The sequence below is a fragment of the Trachypithecus francoisi genome, unplaced genomic scaffold (genome assembly GCF_009764315.1).
Source record: "Trachypithecus francoisi isolate TF-2019V2 unplaced genomic scaffold, Tfra_2.0 Lachesis_group11, whole genome shotgun sequence".
NCBI lineage: Eukaryota > Metazoa > Chordata > Mammalia > Primates > Cercopithecidae > Trachypithecus > Trachypithecus francoisi.
The window spans coordinates 30,334,497-30,353,821 of record NW_022681456.1 but is presented as its reverse complement, the minus strand read 5'-3'; the positions used below and the strand labels follow the sequence as shown (position 1 = coordinate 30,353,821).

At 39.5% G+C, this 19,325-nt stretch overlaps 1 protein-coding gene across 1 annotated transcript in view; it reads right to left on the bottom strand.

The window, feature by feature from the left end:
* Positions 1-12,807, bottom strand: part of PAH (phenylalanine hydroxylase) — a 72,204-nt gene extending 59,397 nt beyond the window's left edge. Inside the window, exons 1-2 of the mRNA XM_033220869.1 lie at positions 12,277-12,807; positions 7,714-7,821 (exon numbers count right to left, since the gene is read on the bottom strand). Of these exons, the coding sequence (XP_033076760.1) occupies positions 7,714-7,821; positions 12,277-12,336 (168 nt within the window). The 5' untranslated portion in view covers positions 12,337-12,807. The remainder of the gene's footprint in view (positions 1-7,713; positions 7,822-12,276) is intronic.
* Positions 12,808-19,325: the final 6,518 nt, after the last annotated feature.

The following is a 19,325-nucleotide window of genomic DNA, read 5'->3' as shown; positions in this document are numbered from 1 at the left end:
ACTTTAAAATCAAGATTTTCTACTCTCCCTAGTCTTCCAACATCTTTCTCATCTTCATGCTTTCTCAAAGATTCCTGACGGGGTTCATAGATCACACATGGAAGGGGTAAAGGAATAAAAACTGTGTGGCCTCAGAGTCACACCAGGCATAGCAAGACCAAGACGTTAATCACTGGCAGATCTGGGATTTAGATGCCCAATATCAAGCCTATATTCCTCCTACTCTTTATATAATAACATGGGGCCACTATAATGTTTGGTACCAAAGATATGAATTCATCTATGGGCAAATAGTGATCTCTTGATTCCTCATAAAACCTTGGCCCCAGATAGTTCCCTGATTCACCCCTTTGTAAGTAACAGACAGGTGATGGAGTGAAGTCACTAGTCCAAGGACAGAGTCCCAAGATCTACCAGCCATGCTTCTCTTGGCTCTCAATATTTTGTTTCCACATTTGCAGTTTAAAGATAATTCTCTTTACAACGAAAAGAGATGCAAAATAACTGCTGTGTCATTCTGCTTTCTCATAGCAATTGGTTTTTCTCTGATTAAAAAAATATATAAGCCCGGAGGTTTTAGCATAATAGACCTAGGTCAATTTCTGAAGTCCTACCACCTTCTCTACCTTAGACAACCTACTGAGTCTCTGAGGTTTAGTTTCCTCCTCTCTAAAATGGGTATGGCATCTCTGACTCCCCATAGCACTGTGATGAGTATTAAATATGACTTAATTCATGTGAAGTGATAACACAGTCTCTCATGTACAGCAAGAACCCCTTCCTGGGCAATAGCTTAGAACAATGGTTCTCATTCCCGACTGGGCATCAGAGTCACCAGTGGAGTTGAAAAAAAAATTCACGAACAAACAAAAATCTAAAACCATGAAAAAATGACTGAAAATGTTGATTATATCAGAATTTTAAATTTCAGTATGACAAATTATACCATAAACCCAAGTAAAATGAGAAAGACTGGGAGAAAATCTTTGTAACACACGTTAACAGTATTCAGAGCATATAAAATGTCAAAAAGTCAGTAAAAAAAAGGCACATTTGCCAAAAAACAACCATGTGTAGACAAATCACAATTTACAAAAAGACAAATTATAAATGTTATGAAATATGACCTACATCTCACTGATAATCAGAAAAATGAAAATTAAATAAATAAATTACCGCATTTCACTCATTATATTGTCCAAGATTAAAGGCAATAATAAGCATATATTCTTAAATCTATAGAGAAATCAGTATTCTCATGTCGAACCAGTGGGAGTATAAATTCTTACAGGACATTTGGAGAAAAACTTCGTAGTTCTGATTAAAACTAAAGATGTCCATATCCTAGGACCAGATTCCACTTATAGGTATCTACTCAAAATAAATGTTTGCATATTACTTACCAAAAAAATTGAACAAAATACTGCAGAATTGTCTGTGACTACAGAAAACACCATGGATGCCAAAAATAGAGGGATGATAAATAAAATGACACACAGATATTAAGAACTATACTTCAGAAGTTAAAAGTTATGAACCTGATCTATATGTATCAACATGTATACATTTTTAAATGCTGCATTCACAAAATATATATATAGTAATTCTTACTTAACAATAAACATTCTGAGGGTTTTACATGCATTGAGTGATTTAATCTTTAGAACTACCCTATGAAGCAGACACGATTACTATTTCCATTTTACAGATGAGGAACTGAAGCACAGAGAAGACAAGTGACCCTCTCTAAGCCACAGCCCTACATACATGGAGTCCATCCTCTTGGCCACTCCATTGTGCCCACTGAAAGGGGTTGCAGACCAATGTGCACAGTATGACATTTGTCAATATCAACATACTTTTCCAAAGGCCTGAAAGGAAATATGCTAAACTCATAATGATGCTGTCTTGGCTAGAAAGTTTGTAGAATGAACAGGGTAGAGGAGAGATCAGAAAAGACTGTAGCTTTATCTTCTATTTTTTTCCTTAAGAAACAATATGTTAATTTGTAATTTTTGAAACTGCAATTATACAGGAAAAATTGAAAGTGATATGTCAAAATGTTAACAGCAGTTGATAATAGATGGAAGGAATATTAGTAGTTAACTGTCTTGCATTTAAATGCATTTTTCAATATGAAAGAAAAAATACCCAGAGACAGACACTCTTCTTGCCCCCTTCCCCCAAGAATGGGAGACTGGGGCCAGGATATTTGCATTTTTTGAGAAACTCCAGAGTGATTCAGATGTTCAGGGATATCTGTATTTGGCAGAGGTGTGGGGTGTAATAGAAAGATCATGGGTTTTGGAATCTGAGATTCAGAGTTCAATGCCATTTCCACTGCACATTAGCTGTGTGATCTTGAGCAAATTACTCAGTCATTCTGAACCTCAGTTCCCTCATCCATAAAGTGAGAGTACTACCTTCACTTAGTTTAATGCAGATTAAATCAAGAGTCATATGTGCTCAGCTCATTGCATAACGTGGTTCCACAAATACTAGAATTTGATTCTCTTAACGCAGCATCTTTTTTTTGGGGGGGGGACAGGGGGACAGAGTTTCACTCTGTTGCCCAGGCTGGAGTGCAGTGGGGTGGTCTCAGCTAACTGCAACCTCTGTCTCCCCGGTTCAAGCAATTCTCATGCCTCAGCCACCTGAGTAGCTGGGATTACAGGAATGCGCCATCATGCCCAGATAATTTTTGTACTTTTAGTAGTGACAGGGATTCGCCATTTTGGCTAGGCTGGTTTGAATTCCTGGCCTCAAGTGATCTGCCTGCCTCGGCCTCCCAAAGTGCTGGGATTACAGGTTTGAGCCACCATGCCCAGCGTTAACTCAGCACTTTGAGTGATTGTAACATTTTGCCAGGCTGTTACTAAGGTGAGAAGTATACTGGCCTATACAATGTCTACAGCAACTTCTGAAGTATGCTTGGAAAAAAAAATCAATACTCACTAGCAACCCTTCTTCAGTCACCCACTATAGTGACCTCTGTTTCCTCTTCTGTAAAATGGGTGTAATAACATCACTTACTGACGTGTGTAGTTGAGATTCTGGATAACGCTTCAGAGAGTTCACCCGAAGTTCACACACATTCATGTGCCCCCCTTCCTGGCCCCCCCCTACACAACCACCACCACCACACACACACACACACACACAAACACACATGTCTTGAGTGCATTCCATCCAGTTCTGGTAATTTAGTTACTTGTTGTTTATTTATTAGGTTGAAAACATTCTGTTCATTTACTATTATTTAATCCATTAACTTTAACTTAGGCCTAAGGGGCCACCTCTCAAGGAGAAAATGCTGATTATCTAATACAAAAGCTAAAAAGTTAGGTGCATTTTACAGATCTATTCTTTCTCATGGACAGTTTGTTGCTCAGGAAATGCTGTCCCTCTTCTCTACACTCATTGCTTGCTCTCACTCAGACATAAATTCTCCTCCCCCAGGTTTCATTTTTTTAAGGCAATTTTTAAAGAATAATTTTGATTTATGAAAAAATAGAAATGATAGCACAGAGAGTTTCCACATAACCTGGACTCAGTCTCCCTCATTATGAACATCTTACATTAATGTGGAACACAGGTTACAATTAATGAACCAATATTGATGCACATTGTAAACTAAAGACCATACTTTATTCAAATTTCTTTAGTTTATATCTAAAGTCCTTTGTCTGTTCTAGGATCTCATTCAAGATATCACATTACATTTAGTCCTCATGTCTCTTTTTTTTTTTTTGAGACAGAATTTCACTCTTGTTGCCAGGCTGGAGGGCAATGGTGCGATCTCGGCTTTCTGCAACCTCTGCCCCCCTGGTTCAAGCAATACTCCTGCCTCAGCCTCCCAAGTAGCTGGGATTACAGGTGCCCACCACCACGCCCAGCTAATTTTTTGTGTTTTTAGTGAAGACGGGGTTTCACCATGTTGGCCAGGCTGGTCTTAAACTCCTGACCTCAGGTGATATGCCCGACTCAGCCTCTCAAAATGCTGGGATTACAGGCATGAGCCACCATGCCTGGCCCGAGTCTTCATGCCTCTTTAGGCTCCTCTTGGCTGTGAAAATTGCCCAGACAGTACTTGTTTTTGATGACCCTGAGAGTTATCAGGAATAATGGTCATGTATTTTGGATAATATTCCTCATTAGGATTCATTTGATTTTTTTCTCTCATGGTTAGACGGAGGTTATGGATTGTGGGGAGGAAGACCACAGGGGTAACGTGCCATTTTCATCCTACCAAGAATTCATACTATCAACATGACATCACTGATTGTGTTAATTTTATTTTATTTTTTTTACTATTAAGGAAAGTTTTGTTTTAATATTCAGTTTCTTTTTGAATAATGTTGATTTTGGTCACATGGCTGAGGTGTCTTTGTTACATTTCACCACTGTAAAGAGACTTTTCTCCCCCTTCCATGTGGTACTTTTTGGGAAAAAAAAGTCACTATAAAAACTCACTACTTAAATTGTTTGGAATTCTAAATAGGAGATCTCTTTTCTCTACCTATTCATATATTCAATCACAAGATTTAATTATATTTAAAAACTCAGGGTAAAAATTAATCAGCTCTGGCCAGGCCTGGTAGCTCACGCCTGTAATCCCAGCACTTTCGGAGGCCAAGGCAGGCAGGTGACTCGAGTCCAGGAGTTCCAGATCAGGTTGGGCAACATGGTGAAACCCTGTCTCTACTGAAATTATACAAATTAGCTAGGCATGATGTGCCTGTAGTCCCAACTACTCGGGAGGCTGATGCATGAGAATCGCTTGAACCTGGGAGGCGGAGGTTGCAGTGAGTTAGATCGCGCCACTGCACTCCAGCCTGGGTGACAGAGTAAGACCCTGTCTCAAAAATAATAATAATAATAATAATAGGTTCAAAAAGTGAAAAGATACTTTTAAAACATTTTTTAACTTAAAAAATTTATTAAGTTAAAAAATTTTCTTTAGATTGAATTTCATTCTTAATTGAACACAACGTATATAAAACTCAGGTTCTGTTGAGGATATAAACATGACTCAAGGTTCCCTTCTTGAAGAAACCATCCTCAGGGCTAGACATAAATGTACCCACTGAGCAAACAAGGAAGTGCTACAGGTAAACATAAGAAGTGCTTTGGGAACACTGAGAAGATCGTAATTAATTCAAGGAAAGCTTCATAAAAGAGGTGTGAGGTCAGGGCCAGCTTCTGGGATGTGCAACCAGTGTCATCCCACAGGAATCACACTTGGGGGTTCACATTCTTCATGTTCTTTGCAACCTTCTTGAAATTTGTTTTGTTTTTGTTTTTTTTTTTTTGAGACAGAGTCTCACTCTGTAGTCCAGGCTGGAGTGCAGTGGCGCGATCTGGGCTCACTGCAAGCTCCACCTCCCCGATTCACGCCATTCTCCTGCCTCAGCCTCCCAGGTAGCTGGGACTACAGGCGCCCACCATCATGCCCGGCTAATTTTTTGTATTTTTGGTAGAGACAGGGTTTCACCATGTTAGCCAGGATGGTCTCGATCTCCTGACCTTGTGATCTGCCTGCCTCGGCCTCCCAAAGTGCTGGGATTACAGGCGTGAGTTGAAATTCTTAATAACGACTTTTGAATTTGTGTTTGATAAGCAAAGTCCAACGGGACAATGACGCACATGCTGGGTATTTGGAGACACAGCTCATGTGTAATCACACCGTTTGCCCTCTCCTTACCTTCTCAGCCATGGTTCTAAGGGCTTGCTTTCAAGCTTGTTGGACCTCTGGGCCCACACAGCCTTCCCCTCCCTGGTCTTACCTCACCACCACTACTGCCCTTTGCCCAGAGTCATGACCAGGAGGCATGGCCTTTGCGGGGAAGCTCATATTCAGCTGCCACTCTCCCCCAATCCTAAGAGATCTGGCAGGGGATTTGGCGGGTGGTTTGGCTTTAGGCAAGCTTTGTTTCCATTCTCCATCCAGAGGTTACAATCTCTTGGGGGATAGCTTGTCACTGTGGGTTGGTACTGCAGGCCCACGGAAATGAAACATGGATTTCCCCATCCTTGGTAGAGGCTTAACTGTCAGCCCCGCCTTGGCTGGAGAGGGAACCCAGCAGTTAGAGGGCCACTGTGCCCAGGGAAGGAGAGCACAACTAAATGGCAAATCAGAAACACCATAACAGGACATGAGAGAGACCGCAGAAGACAGGACAAAGTTATATATTTTACTACTTTTAACAGCGTTGTTTCCTGTTATTGAGGAAGAGACCCCACGTTTTCATTTTGCACTGGGCCTTGCAAACTATGAAGCCCATTCTGTCTGGGGCAGTACTGAATAGCAGTTAAGAGTGTCGGTAGGTTCTGGAGTCAGAATGCCTGGGTTTAAATGATGTCTTCAGTATTTACTAGCTGTTTGACCTTGGGTACATTTACCTAACCCCTCTAAGCCTCGGTTTCTATCTCTGAAAAATGGGAGCAGAAATAGTTCCTACCTCATGTTATTTTCATAAGACTGAATAAGATCAAGTCTATAAAGTTACCTTTTACTGAGATAACTTCTCATGCTCTGCCTTCCCTCCCCAGCTACTCAGAATATTTGCTTCCCCTAATATAGATCCTAAAGGAGGCAGTTTTTCTTCCTTACAATTTCTGTGTATCGCCCATCTTCCTCCCCACCCATAGTGCTGAGAACATCATAGGTTTTCACAAGACATCTAATCATATCCAGTCATGCCACAAAACGATTTGTTGATTGCATGCCCAAACACACTGAGCACTAACTATGTGCACAACCCTGACCAATGTGCTATCCCTGCCTCCCAATCAGCTAGAGAGGTCACAGGAATCTCAGTATAAAGCAATGCATTTTCAGGTGGGACAGAATCCCAGCAAAAATATTAGCATAATACTCGGGAGGAATCTGGATGAGGAAACCTATTTGGAGTTCTGTGAAGTTTGGCTGCCCAGCAAACACCCAAATCAATATTTCCTGAACTCTGTTCCGAGATGTTAATAAATGTTCTTAAAATAAAAAAGGATCCACAGTCAAGTAAGTTTGGAAAATAATACATACATTTCTCCTTTAAACGACTTAGTATAATTAGTTTTAGAGACTCTAAAAGTCCTCTAATAAAGAAATCAGGTAAAATAATATGCCCAAGTTTCCCAAGTTTATTAATTATGGAACCACTTTAATCATAAAACATTTACCAATGTCTTGAAGAACGTTAGCTATTTTCTAAAACATAGTTTTGGGTTAAGCTGCTTGAAGAAAGGAATGGTGTCTTGCATATTATTTTACACCTACACATAGAAGACAATCAATATTAATTTAGCCAATAAAACAATTAATATTTATTTCTCGTTTTTGTCTAGTCTTTAACTGTAATCATATGTGACACATGTGATTACATGTTATGTGAAATGTAATCACATGTGTCACATATGATTATAGTTAATCACACATGTGATTAGGCATTTTACAAAACCCATTATTTCATCACAAAGTTCCTGTTGAAGCTGACAAGGCACATATTATCAGCACTATATTATGAATGGAAAAACTGAAGCTCAGAGAGATTGAATGACTTAGCTAAGGTCACACAGTTGGTTAATGTAAGAACCTGAGCTGAAATTCAAATCTGCCTGTTCCAGATCCTGTGTTCTTTTCATTGGATCTAACTAGAAAATAACATGGAAGTTTGCTACGACATTATCCAAGACAAACATAAATGCAGCACTGACCTCAAATAAGCGCAATACTTTGGCCAATGCACCAACTTCTTCTTTGAGTGAGAAGATCAGTGATATGGCACCATTTTGATTGGCGTTGTCTTCAATATAGCTTGTTTCCTACAGGATAAGATGCATTTGGTTAAAACATTTTCCACAGTTTAGCAATTCATTCCTGTTAAACCTCCATGGACAAAGCAAACATGAACTCTTTCTTCTAGTTAAATCTTGCAATACAACGAGCTATATATATTTCATACGGAAATATGTAGTGTGGTGGGAAATAAGTAAGTCCAATTAAATGATCAATGATGCCACTGAGTCGGTTATCAACTTAAGGAAGCTTCAATTATTCATTGATGTCACCATTCAATCCTGTAAATTCAATACTTTTAATGAGCACCTACTAGGTTCCAGACACTATTTGGGCTCTGAGAAATTTAAAGATGAGTAAGACAATGCTCTATCTTTTTTTGTGTGTGTGTCTTTCTTTTATCACTTTATTTTTTTGTTGTTGTTGTTATACTTTAAGTTCTAGGGTACATGTGCATAACGTGCAGGTTTGTTACATATGTATACTTGTGCCATGTTGGTGTGCTGCACCCATCAACTCGTCAGCACCCATCAATTCGTCATTTATATCAGGTATAACTCCCAATGCAATCCCTCCCCCCTCCCCCCTCCCCATGATAGGCCCCGATGTGTGATGTTCCCCTTCCCGAGTCCAAGTGATGTCATTGTTCAGTTCCCACCTATGAGTGAGAACATGCGGTGTTTGGTGTTCTGTTCTTGTGATAGTTTGCTAAGAATGATGGTTTCCAGCTGCATCCGTGTCCCTACAAAGGACGCAAACTCATCCTTTTTTATGGCTGCATAATATTCCATGGTGTATATGTGAGGAGCTCACAATCTAATTTAATAGACACATATATAACAAACTGAAAGATCCTTAGAGGTGATATAATATGGTTTATAAAATGTCCCAGAAAGACATTGAGAAATACAGTGTGGAAAGCACTAAAACTGGAACATACACAGGCTTTTGAGTCCTAAGACCTGGATTGGAATCCTCTCTCTTTCATTTTCCAGGTGGACTACTTTGGGCAAATCACTCAGCTTTCTTCGTTTTCTCATCTGTAAAAGCACGCTAAGAACAAGCTCTGTCAAAACAGTATTCAGATGATGAAAAAAGGAAAAGAACAGTTTAAAAAGAATTTTGAGAAATATATAAAAATGACGGAAATATAAATACACAAAAATGACCTCTTGACCTTTGGCAAAGATCTCAGGAAGCATTAACTTGCTCCCATATGCTGAGATCTGAGATATCCAATTGTTGAAAAAGAGCCACAAGATCCATGAAAGTATACAAATAACCCATTAGAAAATAAACTGAGTCTTAAACTAAATCTCAAAGAGTGTCCAGGATCTAGCACTTACTATGTGCATGTGACAGAAAACCAAGGTTGGGGTTAGGACTGACATTCCAGAGTTTGCTAAAACATTAGCCTAAGTTTAAAAATAATACATAAAATTCTATGTGTGCCCACAATAAACAGCAGGTACCTAAAACTGGGAAGAAACAAATTTGCAGAACAATTACTCTCTTGTAAGCAAGTTAATGAAATTAATGGAATGGATGTTACATCATCTCAATGAGAGAAGGCTGTGTTAGGAAACGTAGTGACTCAGAATAACAAGCCCTGCATGAATACTGATGACCCTTAGCAAAAAATTCTTTCAACTCAGAAAATTCAGAGTTTTGCCAAAACATCCCCATGAAACTGAGGTGTGAGGGATAAAACAAATTTATTAACAAGAGTGATTATAGGGAGCTTCAAATGAAATGGAAGACTAAATCGTTAAATATCCCTATTTTGATCATGATGTTATCTTTCTAAAAACCTGTTAATACACCATTTATTTAGAGCCTACAATTTCCAGGTATTATAATAAGCACTTGATTTGGATTATCTCGTGTAATTCTGGCAACAACCTAACAGGTAGGTTTTATTAGGCACCAAGTGCTTCCTTTTATTGATGACAAAATTAAGGCTTAGAGAGGTTAACTTGCCTATAGTTACACAGTTAGCAGTGGAGTCAGGATCTGAACCCAGGTCATTTGATCTCTGCATACTGTCCATGAACCACAATCTCTTGCAGCCTCTATTCCCCTTCCCCCTTTTAAACCCTGCCAGAGAGGTACAGATGAGTCTCTGACTTCAGTCTTCTTCCTACCAAAGAACACTGAGCCTTCTTCTTTCCAGTGCCTGTGAAATGACAAAAGATATTTCTGTTTCTAGTTCACTTGGCAACACTTTTCTCCTGTTGGCTTCCAAGAAAAGTAAGATATTTCTGATATACGTCAACAGGTGCTACCTTTGACGAGGGCAATGCAGACTTGAATGTACCTGGGCTTGAAGTTGAGTCACCTCCCAATCCCCACCCCACTCCAGTGTGTGTTCAGCCAATCACAAGTCTGATCTCGTCTTCTCCAGAAATGCCTCTGGGCATCAGGTCCTTTCTTTGTTCCCACTGCCATCACCTGAATCCATTTCTTAGTGGCCTGCATGGATCCAGCCTGACATTTTTCCTCATGTCCTTCTTCTACTTAGAATCCCTCAAATGCTCCCTCCCCATGGCTTCTTGCTGATGTTTGGCAGTTTCTGGGGTACCTTCTCTCTGGAGGCCCACTACAGGAACCTCCTTTCCAGCCAAGCTGCTTTCTTTCTTGCCTTTTTAGCTCCTCATTAGAGTAATCACCAAATTTCCCTTTCCAAGATCTCACCTTCCTTAAAGGCTCTTTTGGGTCTCACTTCTCTTGGGAAATGTTTGTGCCCCTCAGCCCAGGTGCACAATCGCTTCTTTATCTATGCTTTCCACTTGACATTTGATGCCCACATGGTACTTTATAATAATTAACCAACAGAAATTGATTTGTCCCTAGTGCTCATCTAGTTAAACTCCCTCACATTACAGATGGGGAAAACTTAGAGCCAAAGGGAGAAAGTAACTCACCTGAGGCCACATAGGTAGTGGAGGCTGGTCAAGAACTCTGGCTCCTAATTATCAATTGTTCTATATAGTTCCCTTTGCTATGGACATAATATGGGAATTTAGTCCTCTGTTTCTTGCGAAATAAAAGATTTACTCTGGTCCAGACACCAGTTAGTCAATACCACTGCTAACAGCTTATAATGCAGTTCCCCGGGCTTTACCTAAACCTATTAAATCAGGTTGTCTTAGAAACTGCCATTTCAAAACCATCCCGGGTGATTCTTAACCATAGAAAATTTTGGAACCATTGATAAATATGCAGCCTATTTTTTTGAATTATAACTTTTCCCTAAATGTGTCTGCAAATTCACATTTACTATATAACAAGACACTACTTTTGTTTGCTATTAATACAGTTTGTGGATTCTCAATCTTCTAAGTGCTCTATAAAGAACTTTAAACCCCCATGCTTTCCTGATGAGATCACTGCCCCTAACCGCTTCCCACGTTGTGGGGACCCTCTTGCCAGCAGCAACAAAACTACGTTGAGGATGGAGCCAGGACCCCTTCTGGGATCACTGTGACTCTCACGCTGTTCCTCTGTACAATAAGTTCTATCTCTTAAGAGCCATGCACCATTTTCATAAGAAGTTTTTTTTTTTTTAAGATTCAAAAAAAAAAAAATCAGTCCAAAGTTGGGCAGTCTTTCTAGTTATATTAACGTTAACATCAACCATTCTTTTCTCTCCAGCCTCCCTGTTCTCTCCTGACAACTCTTCTCCCTAATCCTACAGATGACAGGGCGCTGCAGACTCACATTACTTCCCAGGTCTAGCTTTATGACTGAATCTCAGAGTCCAGGAGTAGACTTCTTGCCATGGGTAAATATATAGGTCACATTAGAGAATGTATTCTGCAATTCTTCACCTCAAGAAAATGCCACAAATCCTGGAGAATGGAATATACCTTGGGCATTATTTCCAAGTCACATTTAGGGTTCTTTCACATTCCATGCCCAGGGCTAACTCTTGGTCATTTTCCTCTCTGCTTAGTTTCTGCCTCCCTGGTCTGAGTAAGTTTCTGTCTGAATTCTCTTCATGCCTCATCTTCTTCCCAGAATGAAAGGAGGATACTTACTCACAATTTTGCCATTTTGATACCTGGCTGAAAGCACTTTATAAATATTACAAAAGAAATCTAGAAGGACTCCACATCCCACCCCAGATCATTAGGGACCAGCCCCTTCAGTGTATAGAAGAGTAAACAGACAACAGAGAGGGACAGTAACTTGTCCAAAGACACACAGCTAATTGGTGGCAGTTCTGGAGGCCAGATCCCCAGCCCCCTAAAGCAATGGTCACTCATTCCTGTGAAAGTCACCCAGGACAGATGTTCTCCCACTTAGAAACAATTGTTGAGGACATTTGTCTGTTGACTTCCTGGACATTCTCATCAGCTTCCAAAGAATTCAGACTTCTTACTGAGCTTAGGAAACCAGGAAGCACCAGCAGTCTTCAGACCTCTTTCTCTGGAGGCCCAAATTCCCCTACCTGAGCAGCTCAGGCTGCCCTGGCTCACCTGTCCAAAGTCAGAGAGTTTCCTGACCAAGCCTGGGTTTTCCAAGACCACAGTGGACATGCTGGCTCCCCGGGAGTGAGGTCTCTGGCTTTTTAGGGCCTCAGGTACAGGCAGGTTTGCAAACAGCACGTGGGGTTGAAGGTTTTAACCTCGCATTAGGGAGGAGACCAGAGTTACAAAGGGTGTCTCTTGCGCGATACATCTCTGCACAGTAACGCCCCTCGTGGGCGTTGTCCTGACGCAGGAGGCCAGGGCAGCCTGCCCGATGCTCCAGGTCACCTGCCAGGACGGGCCGGAGGGAAGGGCTAAGGGAAAGGGTGGGGGATGCGGGAGGCACCACTTGACTGCCCTCCCTGGGTAATGGGAAGACACCAGGGAGCGACCGGCTACCCAAGCCCCGTCGGTTACATAGGTTTAGGCACTTCCGAGACTCTCGGAAGCCTGGGAAGCGGGTTCTCTGCAATTGGAATAAGCTTGCGACCGTCTGGTATAACAATTATATGAATAATCCGTCCCCCTTACCCCTAGCTGAAACAGTCACGATTCTCATTTAGATTTTTGTTGTTGTTTTCCCTTCTGTTAACCTCTAAGCGCAGTGCCTTGCTGTGCGCTGACTTCAGAAAACTACAGCTAGAGGGCACGTGAACGCTGAGAACAGCAGGTAAAGAGCAAATGTAAGAGCCATCTGGGTTTAAATCCAGCCTGGTGTTCTCCAGCTATTCGCATAACTGCTCCTGAAGCTCAGAAAAGAGAGTGGTAGGTTTTAAGAATAGGAATAAATAAATGCATTAAAATTTAGTGCAGTTCTTCCACATAAACACTCAGTAAATGGAAGATATTGTTTAAAAGCATGTCCACATAAATTTGACAACAAATAATTACTGAGACCTATACTGTGTGCTTGGTGGTGTTCTAGTCTTTGGGAATACAGCAATGAACAAAACAGACTCTGCCTCCCCAGCCATGCTGCCATTCTGGTGGGCAGAAAATAAACATATAAATAAGTTTAGGCAGGGCTAAGTCTTTTGAAGAAAGTAAAATAGGGGAATAGTATATGAGTGAGCTGGTGGGTTTTGGCCAGTGGTCTTCAGATGGTCAGGAAGATGTCATTAACCACTTTTAGAGGAGAAGACTGAGGTGAGGCATTAGTGACCAGCAGGTAAAACAAAGTATAAAAGAATGCTGGAAAGCAGGTTCAGAGGTTCAGAAAGGATGTAAAAACTCAGGGGCCTCAAGCCTTGAGTGCCTGCTTAATATTTTCCCAAGAGAAATTAATGGGCTGTAAGAAAATAGGCCAATAATAAAGGTTGCTGGAAACCCATCTCTCTCCTCCCACTGTTCTTTGACCAAGCATCTGACAAAGAAAAACAAAAATAAACAAAAATAATAAAAATTCAGGTTTAGGATTCAAAACAAGTGGTTTAACTCTTGGTTCTACCACTGATTTGATCAAGCCCATGCTTCAGTTTTTTTTTTTGGTCTTTAAAATGAGAATTTTAAGGGATATTTAGGATTCCTTAAGCCTCTATGATGTGCCAGACTTTCTACTGTCTGCTAAGAATACAGATATAACAAGTGTAATTTCTGTCCAAAAGGAACCCTTAGGGGCCTGATGAATATTTCCCATAGTAAGTTGGAAGCTCAATGTTGTTAAATATTGAAGGCCAAGATCTTGATTTCCATCCTCAGGAGAATGTATTCTTTATCTGACTCCGGTATTTTTCAGTGTAGGAGACATAAAACATGTTGTATTCCTCAGCCTCAGGGTTTTCTTACAAACTTCATTTCATCTCTTGATGCTACTTGAGGGCAATAAATGTGACAGCTCCAAAAATATGACAGGCATGCAATAAAGAAAAGCAAACAATGTTATCTACTTATTTGCATGCACACTCTGTCTTAGACACTGTGCCAGGCTCTCCACATGCATGGTTTCACTTCTTCCTCTCAACAATCCCGTGAACTATACACTCCCTCTTAATAGGCAAGAAACTGAGGCCCAGGAAGTTTAAACAAATGGCCCAAATTCAATCTATGTTTCGCCCAACACCAAGCCACTGCACTGGCTCTCAAATACTTTTGCTTTCCTGTTTGAAATGAGGACAACATAATTTTTAGGACAACAAAATGATAGCTTTTTCTTTCTTCTCCCCATAACAGCTGAAAATGCCATTCTTTTTTCTGATTTTTAATTTTTATGGGAACTTAGTAGATGTATACATTTATGGGGTGTGTGTGACATTTTGATACAGGCATGTAATGTGTAATAATCACATCATTGAAAATGGGGCATCCATCCCCTCAAGCATTTATCTTTTGTGTTGCAAACAACCCAATCATACTCTTTCAGGTATTTTTAAATGTATAATTCAATTATTTTCACTATATTCACCTTGTTGTACTATCAAATACTAGGTCTTATTAATTATTTCTATATTTTTTGTACCTATTAACCATCTCCACCTCCCCTCCAGGCCCCCACTACCCTTCCCCACCTCTGGTAATTATCCCTCTACTCTCTAGCCCCATTAATCAAATTGTTTTGATTTTTAGACCCCACATATGAGTGAGAACATGCGATGTTTGGCTTTCTGTGCCTGGCTTATTTCATTTGACACAATGACCTCCAGTTCTGTGCATGTTATTACAAATGACAGGATCTCATTCTTTTTTATGGCTGAATAGTACTCCATTGTGCATAAAAGTACATCTTTTTTTTAAACCCATGTTGATTGATACTTGGGTTGCTTCCAAATCTTGGCTATTGTGAACAGTGCTGCAACAAACATAAGAGAGCAGACATCTCCTCGATATACTGATTTCCCTTCTTATGGGTGGAATTCCACTCCACCCAGGAGTGGAATCACTGGATCATACAGTTGCTCTACTTTTAGTTTTTTTGAGGAACTGCCAAACTCTTCTCTATAATGGTTGTACAAAAATGGAATTTTTAATCCTATCACACATAATCTGGTTGTACAAAAATGGAATTTTTAATCTTATCTCACATAAAAATGCCCCAAATCTAGGTTGAGAGGAAATCACACTTAATCATCTGCTAACTCAGAGAAGAAAATCTAATCGCTTCTTTTAAAAAAATTATTCTGACATAAAGGAAGAATTTACTTATGCACTAAGATAAAATTAAGAGATTGCTTGTGCAATAAACTTGCAGATGATTTTTAAGCTTTTTGTTCAATTTGGATGGAATGGAATGTGTTGCTATAATGAGGATAGGGCTGAATACTAAGGAAATTGAGAAAATAAATGGCACATCTAGAAGAAGCATCCACAGTCAAATCAGTAGACCACTGAGATATTTTTTTAAGACTGCATAGAGGTGGGCAACATGTCGCAAGATGAGAAGTTGTGTACTTGGCAAACTTAGAGCTGACCTTCACTGATTTGGAAGTTGAAGATTACCCAACCATTGCAGGTTTATCAGTTCTTTCTTGTTTATCTTCATGTGCAGAAGGTTGAGTTAATCATAATCCATGAGTTCATGGCATAGAAACAAAACCTACGTGACCTGTCTCTTGTTGCTTTATTCGTTCTCTTTTATCATAATTCCTCACTCTCATTGCCTTTCCCCAGAGGCAACTTCTCTAATATGACATTTGGCCTTGCACTTGTAAAATACATAGAAATGTTTGTGCATATCTTTCGTCTATTTTTCATGGATATGTGATGTGGCACTACAGATGTATTATAATCTATGGATGTACTATAGATTTCATAGTTTCTTTTTTCTTTCAACTGTGTTCTTAGGATCTAGCCATGCTGCTGAATATATATCTAGTTCTTTGCTTTTCTAATTGGTTCAGAATATCCCAGTGTGTATCTGCCACATTTGACTTCTTTATTTTCTAGTTATGGATACCTAAGCCGTTTCTAATTTTTCACCACCCCAAACAATACTGTGATGCATTTCCTTATATTTCTTCCTTTATAGGCCTGGGGTAGATATTTTCTGGGATATAATAGTGGGGTTATTATGAATCACAGGGAACATATACTCTTAATTTCACAAAGTGCTGCCAGATTGCCCTTTAGAGTGACTTGGACCAGTCTATATGCCACCAGAAGGCAAAAGAGTTCCTATTGCTGGGTATATCTAATATGTGGTGTTCTCCAAAGGTCAGAATTTTTGCCAACCTGATCAGCTAGAGCTAGTGTGTTTTTTTGTTTTTGTTTTTGTTTTTGTTTGTTTGTTTGTTTTTTTATTATACTTTAAGTTCTAGGGTACATGTGCATAATGTGCAGGTTTGTTACATATGTATACTTATGCCATGTTGGTGTGCTGCACCCATCAACTCGTCAGCACCCATCAATTCATCATTTATATCATGTATAACTCCCCAATGCAATCCCTCCCTCCTCCCCCCTCCCCATGATAGGCCCCAGTGTGTGATGTTCCCCTTCCCGAGTCCAAGTGATCTCATTGTTCAGTTCCCACCTATGAGTGAGAACATGCGGTGTTTGGTTTTCTCTTCTTGTGATAGTTTGCTAAGAATGATGGTTTCCAGCTGCATCCATGTCCCTACAAAGGATGCAAACTCATCCTTTTTGATGGCTGCATAGTATTCCATGGTGTATATGTGCCACATTTTCTTAGTCCAGTCTGTCACAGATGGACATTTGGGTTGATTCCAAGTCTTTGCTATTGTGAATAGTGCCGCAATAAACATACGTGTGCATGTGTCTTTGTAGTAGAGTAATTTATAATCCTTTGGGTATATACCCAGTAGTGGGATGGCTGGGTCATATGGTACATCTAGTTCTAGATCCTTGAGGAATTGCCATACTGTTTTCCATAATGGTTGAACTAGTTTACAATCCCACCAACAGTGTAAAAGTGTTCCTATTTCTCCACATCCTCTCCAACACCTGTTGTTTCCTGACTTCTTAATGATTGCCATTCTAACTGGTGTGAGATGGTATCTCATTGTGGTTTTGATTTGCATTTCTCTGATGGCGAGTGATGATGAGCATTTTTTCATGTGTCTGTTGGCTGTATGAATGTCTTCTTTTGAGAAATGTCTGTTCATATCCTTTCCCCACTTTTTGATGGGGTTGTTTTTTTTTTCTTGTATATTTGTTTGAGTTCTTTGTAGATTCTGGATATTAGCCCTTTGTCAGATGAGTAGGTTGCAAAAATGTTCTCCCATTCTGTAGGTTGCCTGTTCACTCTGATGGTAGTTTCTTTTGCTGTGCAGAAGCTCTTTAGTTTAATTAGATCCCATTTGTCGATTTTGGCTTTTGCTGCCATTAATTTGAATTTCTCTCATAACTAATGAGTCTGAGCATCTGTTTATGTATTTATACCTCTTAGATTTCCCATGCTGTGAATAGTTTATCATCATATTCTCTGCCCATTTTCTACTAGGATTTCTGTCTTATAGATTTGCTGCAATAATTTCTATGGTCCAAATATTAGCTCAGTCACTGAACACATTGCCTCCCAATCACTGTCACTTAACTGTCAACTGGTGTCCTTCCTTGATTAAACAATAAAACAAGTAATTTTGAAATAATAAGTCCATCCTTTAAAAATGTGTTGTGGTTTGTAGTATAGAGTATTGTTTAAGAAGTCCTTCCCCATCCCAAAGTTCCAAAGAGGTGCTCTTCTCTCTATCATCTAGATCTTTCATATCTAGATCTTTAATCTACCTGCATTGTAGATCTACTTGTACATGCCTTGGGGATTTCTTAGAGGCTTTTCAGCATGGTCCCACAGTCCAGGTAATACCACCTGACTTAAAGAGGTCCACCCACTGTCAATTGTCTTTTGGGATTATCTCACCATGCAGCCTATTTTATATTTCTGCTAGATATATAGGTCAAATTTTCTTTCTCTGATTTGAAAGTTATTCCTTGTATTTTTATTTTTTTGCTATATTTTTATTTTTTTACTCCAAGTTATATGATTTCTTCCTTTTAGATATCATTTTTCTTTCATTTATTTTTGAGAACGTGAGCACTCATATGGCTCAAACATCAAAATGTAAAACCTAGTGAAAATTATTTTACATTCCCCTGTTCATCAGGCACTTGATTCTCTTCTCCAAAGATAACCAATGTTGTCAGTTTCTTCTAGAGATTTTTAAGCAAATATTTATGATAGTGTATGTGCATATATTCCTTCCCTCCTCTTCTTACACAAATAGTAGTGTACCATACATGATTCTAACTCTTGCCTTTTTTTTTTTTTTTTTGAGATGAAGTCTCGCTCTGGCGCCAGGCTGGAATACAGTGGTGCGATCTCGGCTCACTGCAACCTCTGCCTCCCAAGTTCAAGTGATTCCCCCATCTCAGCATCCTTAGTAACTGGGACTACAGGTGCACACCACCATGCCCAGCTAATTTTTTGTATTTTAGTAGAGACAGGGTTTCGCCATGTTGGCCAGGATGGTCTCGATCTCCTGAACTCATGATCCACCCACCTCAGCCTCCCAAAGTGCTGGGATTACAGGCATGAGTCACCGTGCCCGGCCCTAAGTCTTGCCATTTTAAACTTTAAACTTAATGATATATCTCGAGGTCACCCTGTTTACTACGTGAAGACCTTCTTTATTCTTTTGTAATGGCTCCATTGTATTTTTATATGGATTATCATAATTTATTTCATCTGTTCTCTGTTGGTAAGTATTAACATTTATGTTGTTTCTAATCTTTCACATTACAAATAATGCTCTAATGAAGAACTTTGTATGTATCATTTTACACATGTCAGAAGATATCTATGTGAAATAATACCTTAAGTTGAATTTATGTGTCAAAGGATATGAGAATTTATCATTTTAGTAGATATTGACAAATTACCCTTTAAAGGATGACCACATAATTTATTATCCATGTTGGAATGTTTTGATAGTGAAAGGAGGTACTAGTTATAATTACACTGAAAAAAAAAACCAGATATAAATTGGACTGTCTCCGTTAAACAGTTATGTATAGTCTATCAATCCATATGAGTTTTACCAACTTACACTTTACCAACATAATGTAAGAATGTCCACTTTCCCTATACTTTTCAACCCAATGTGACA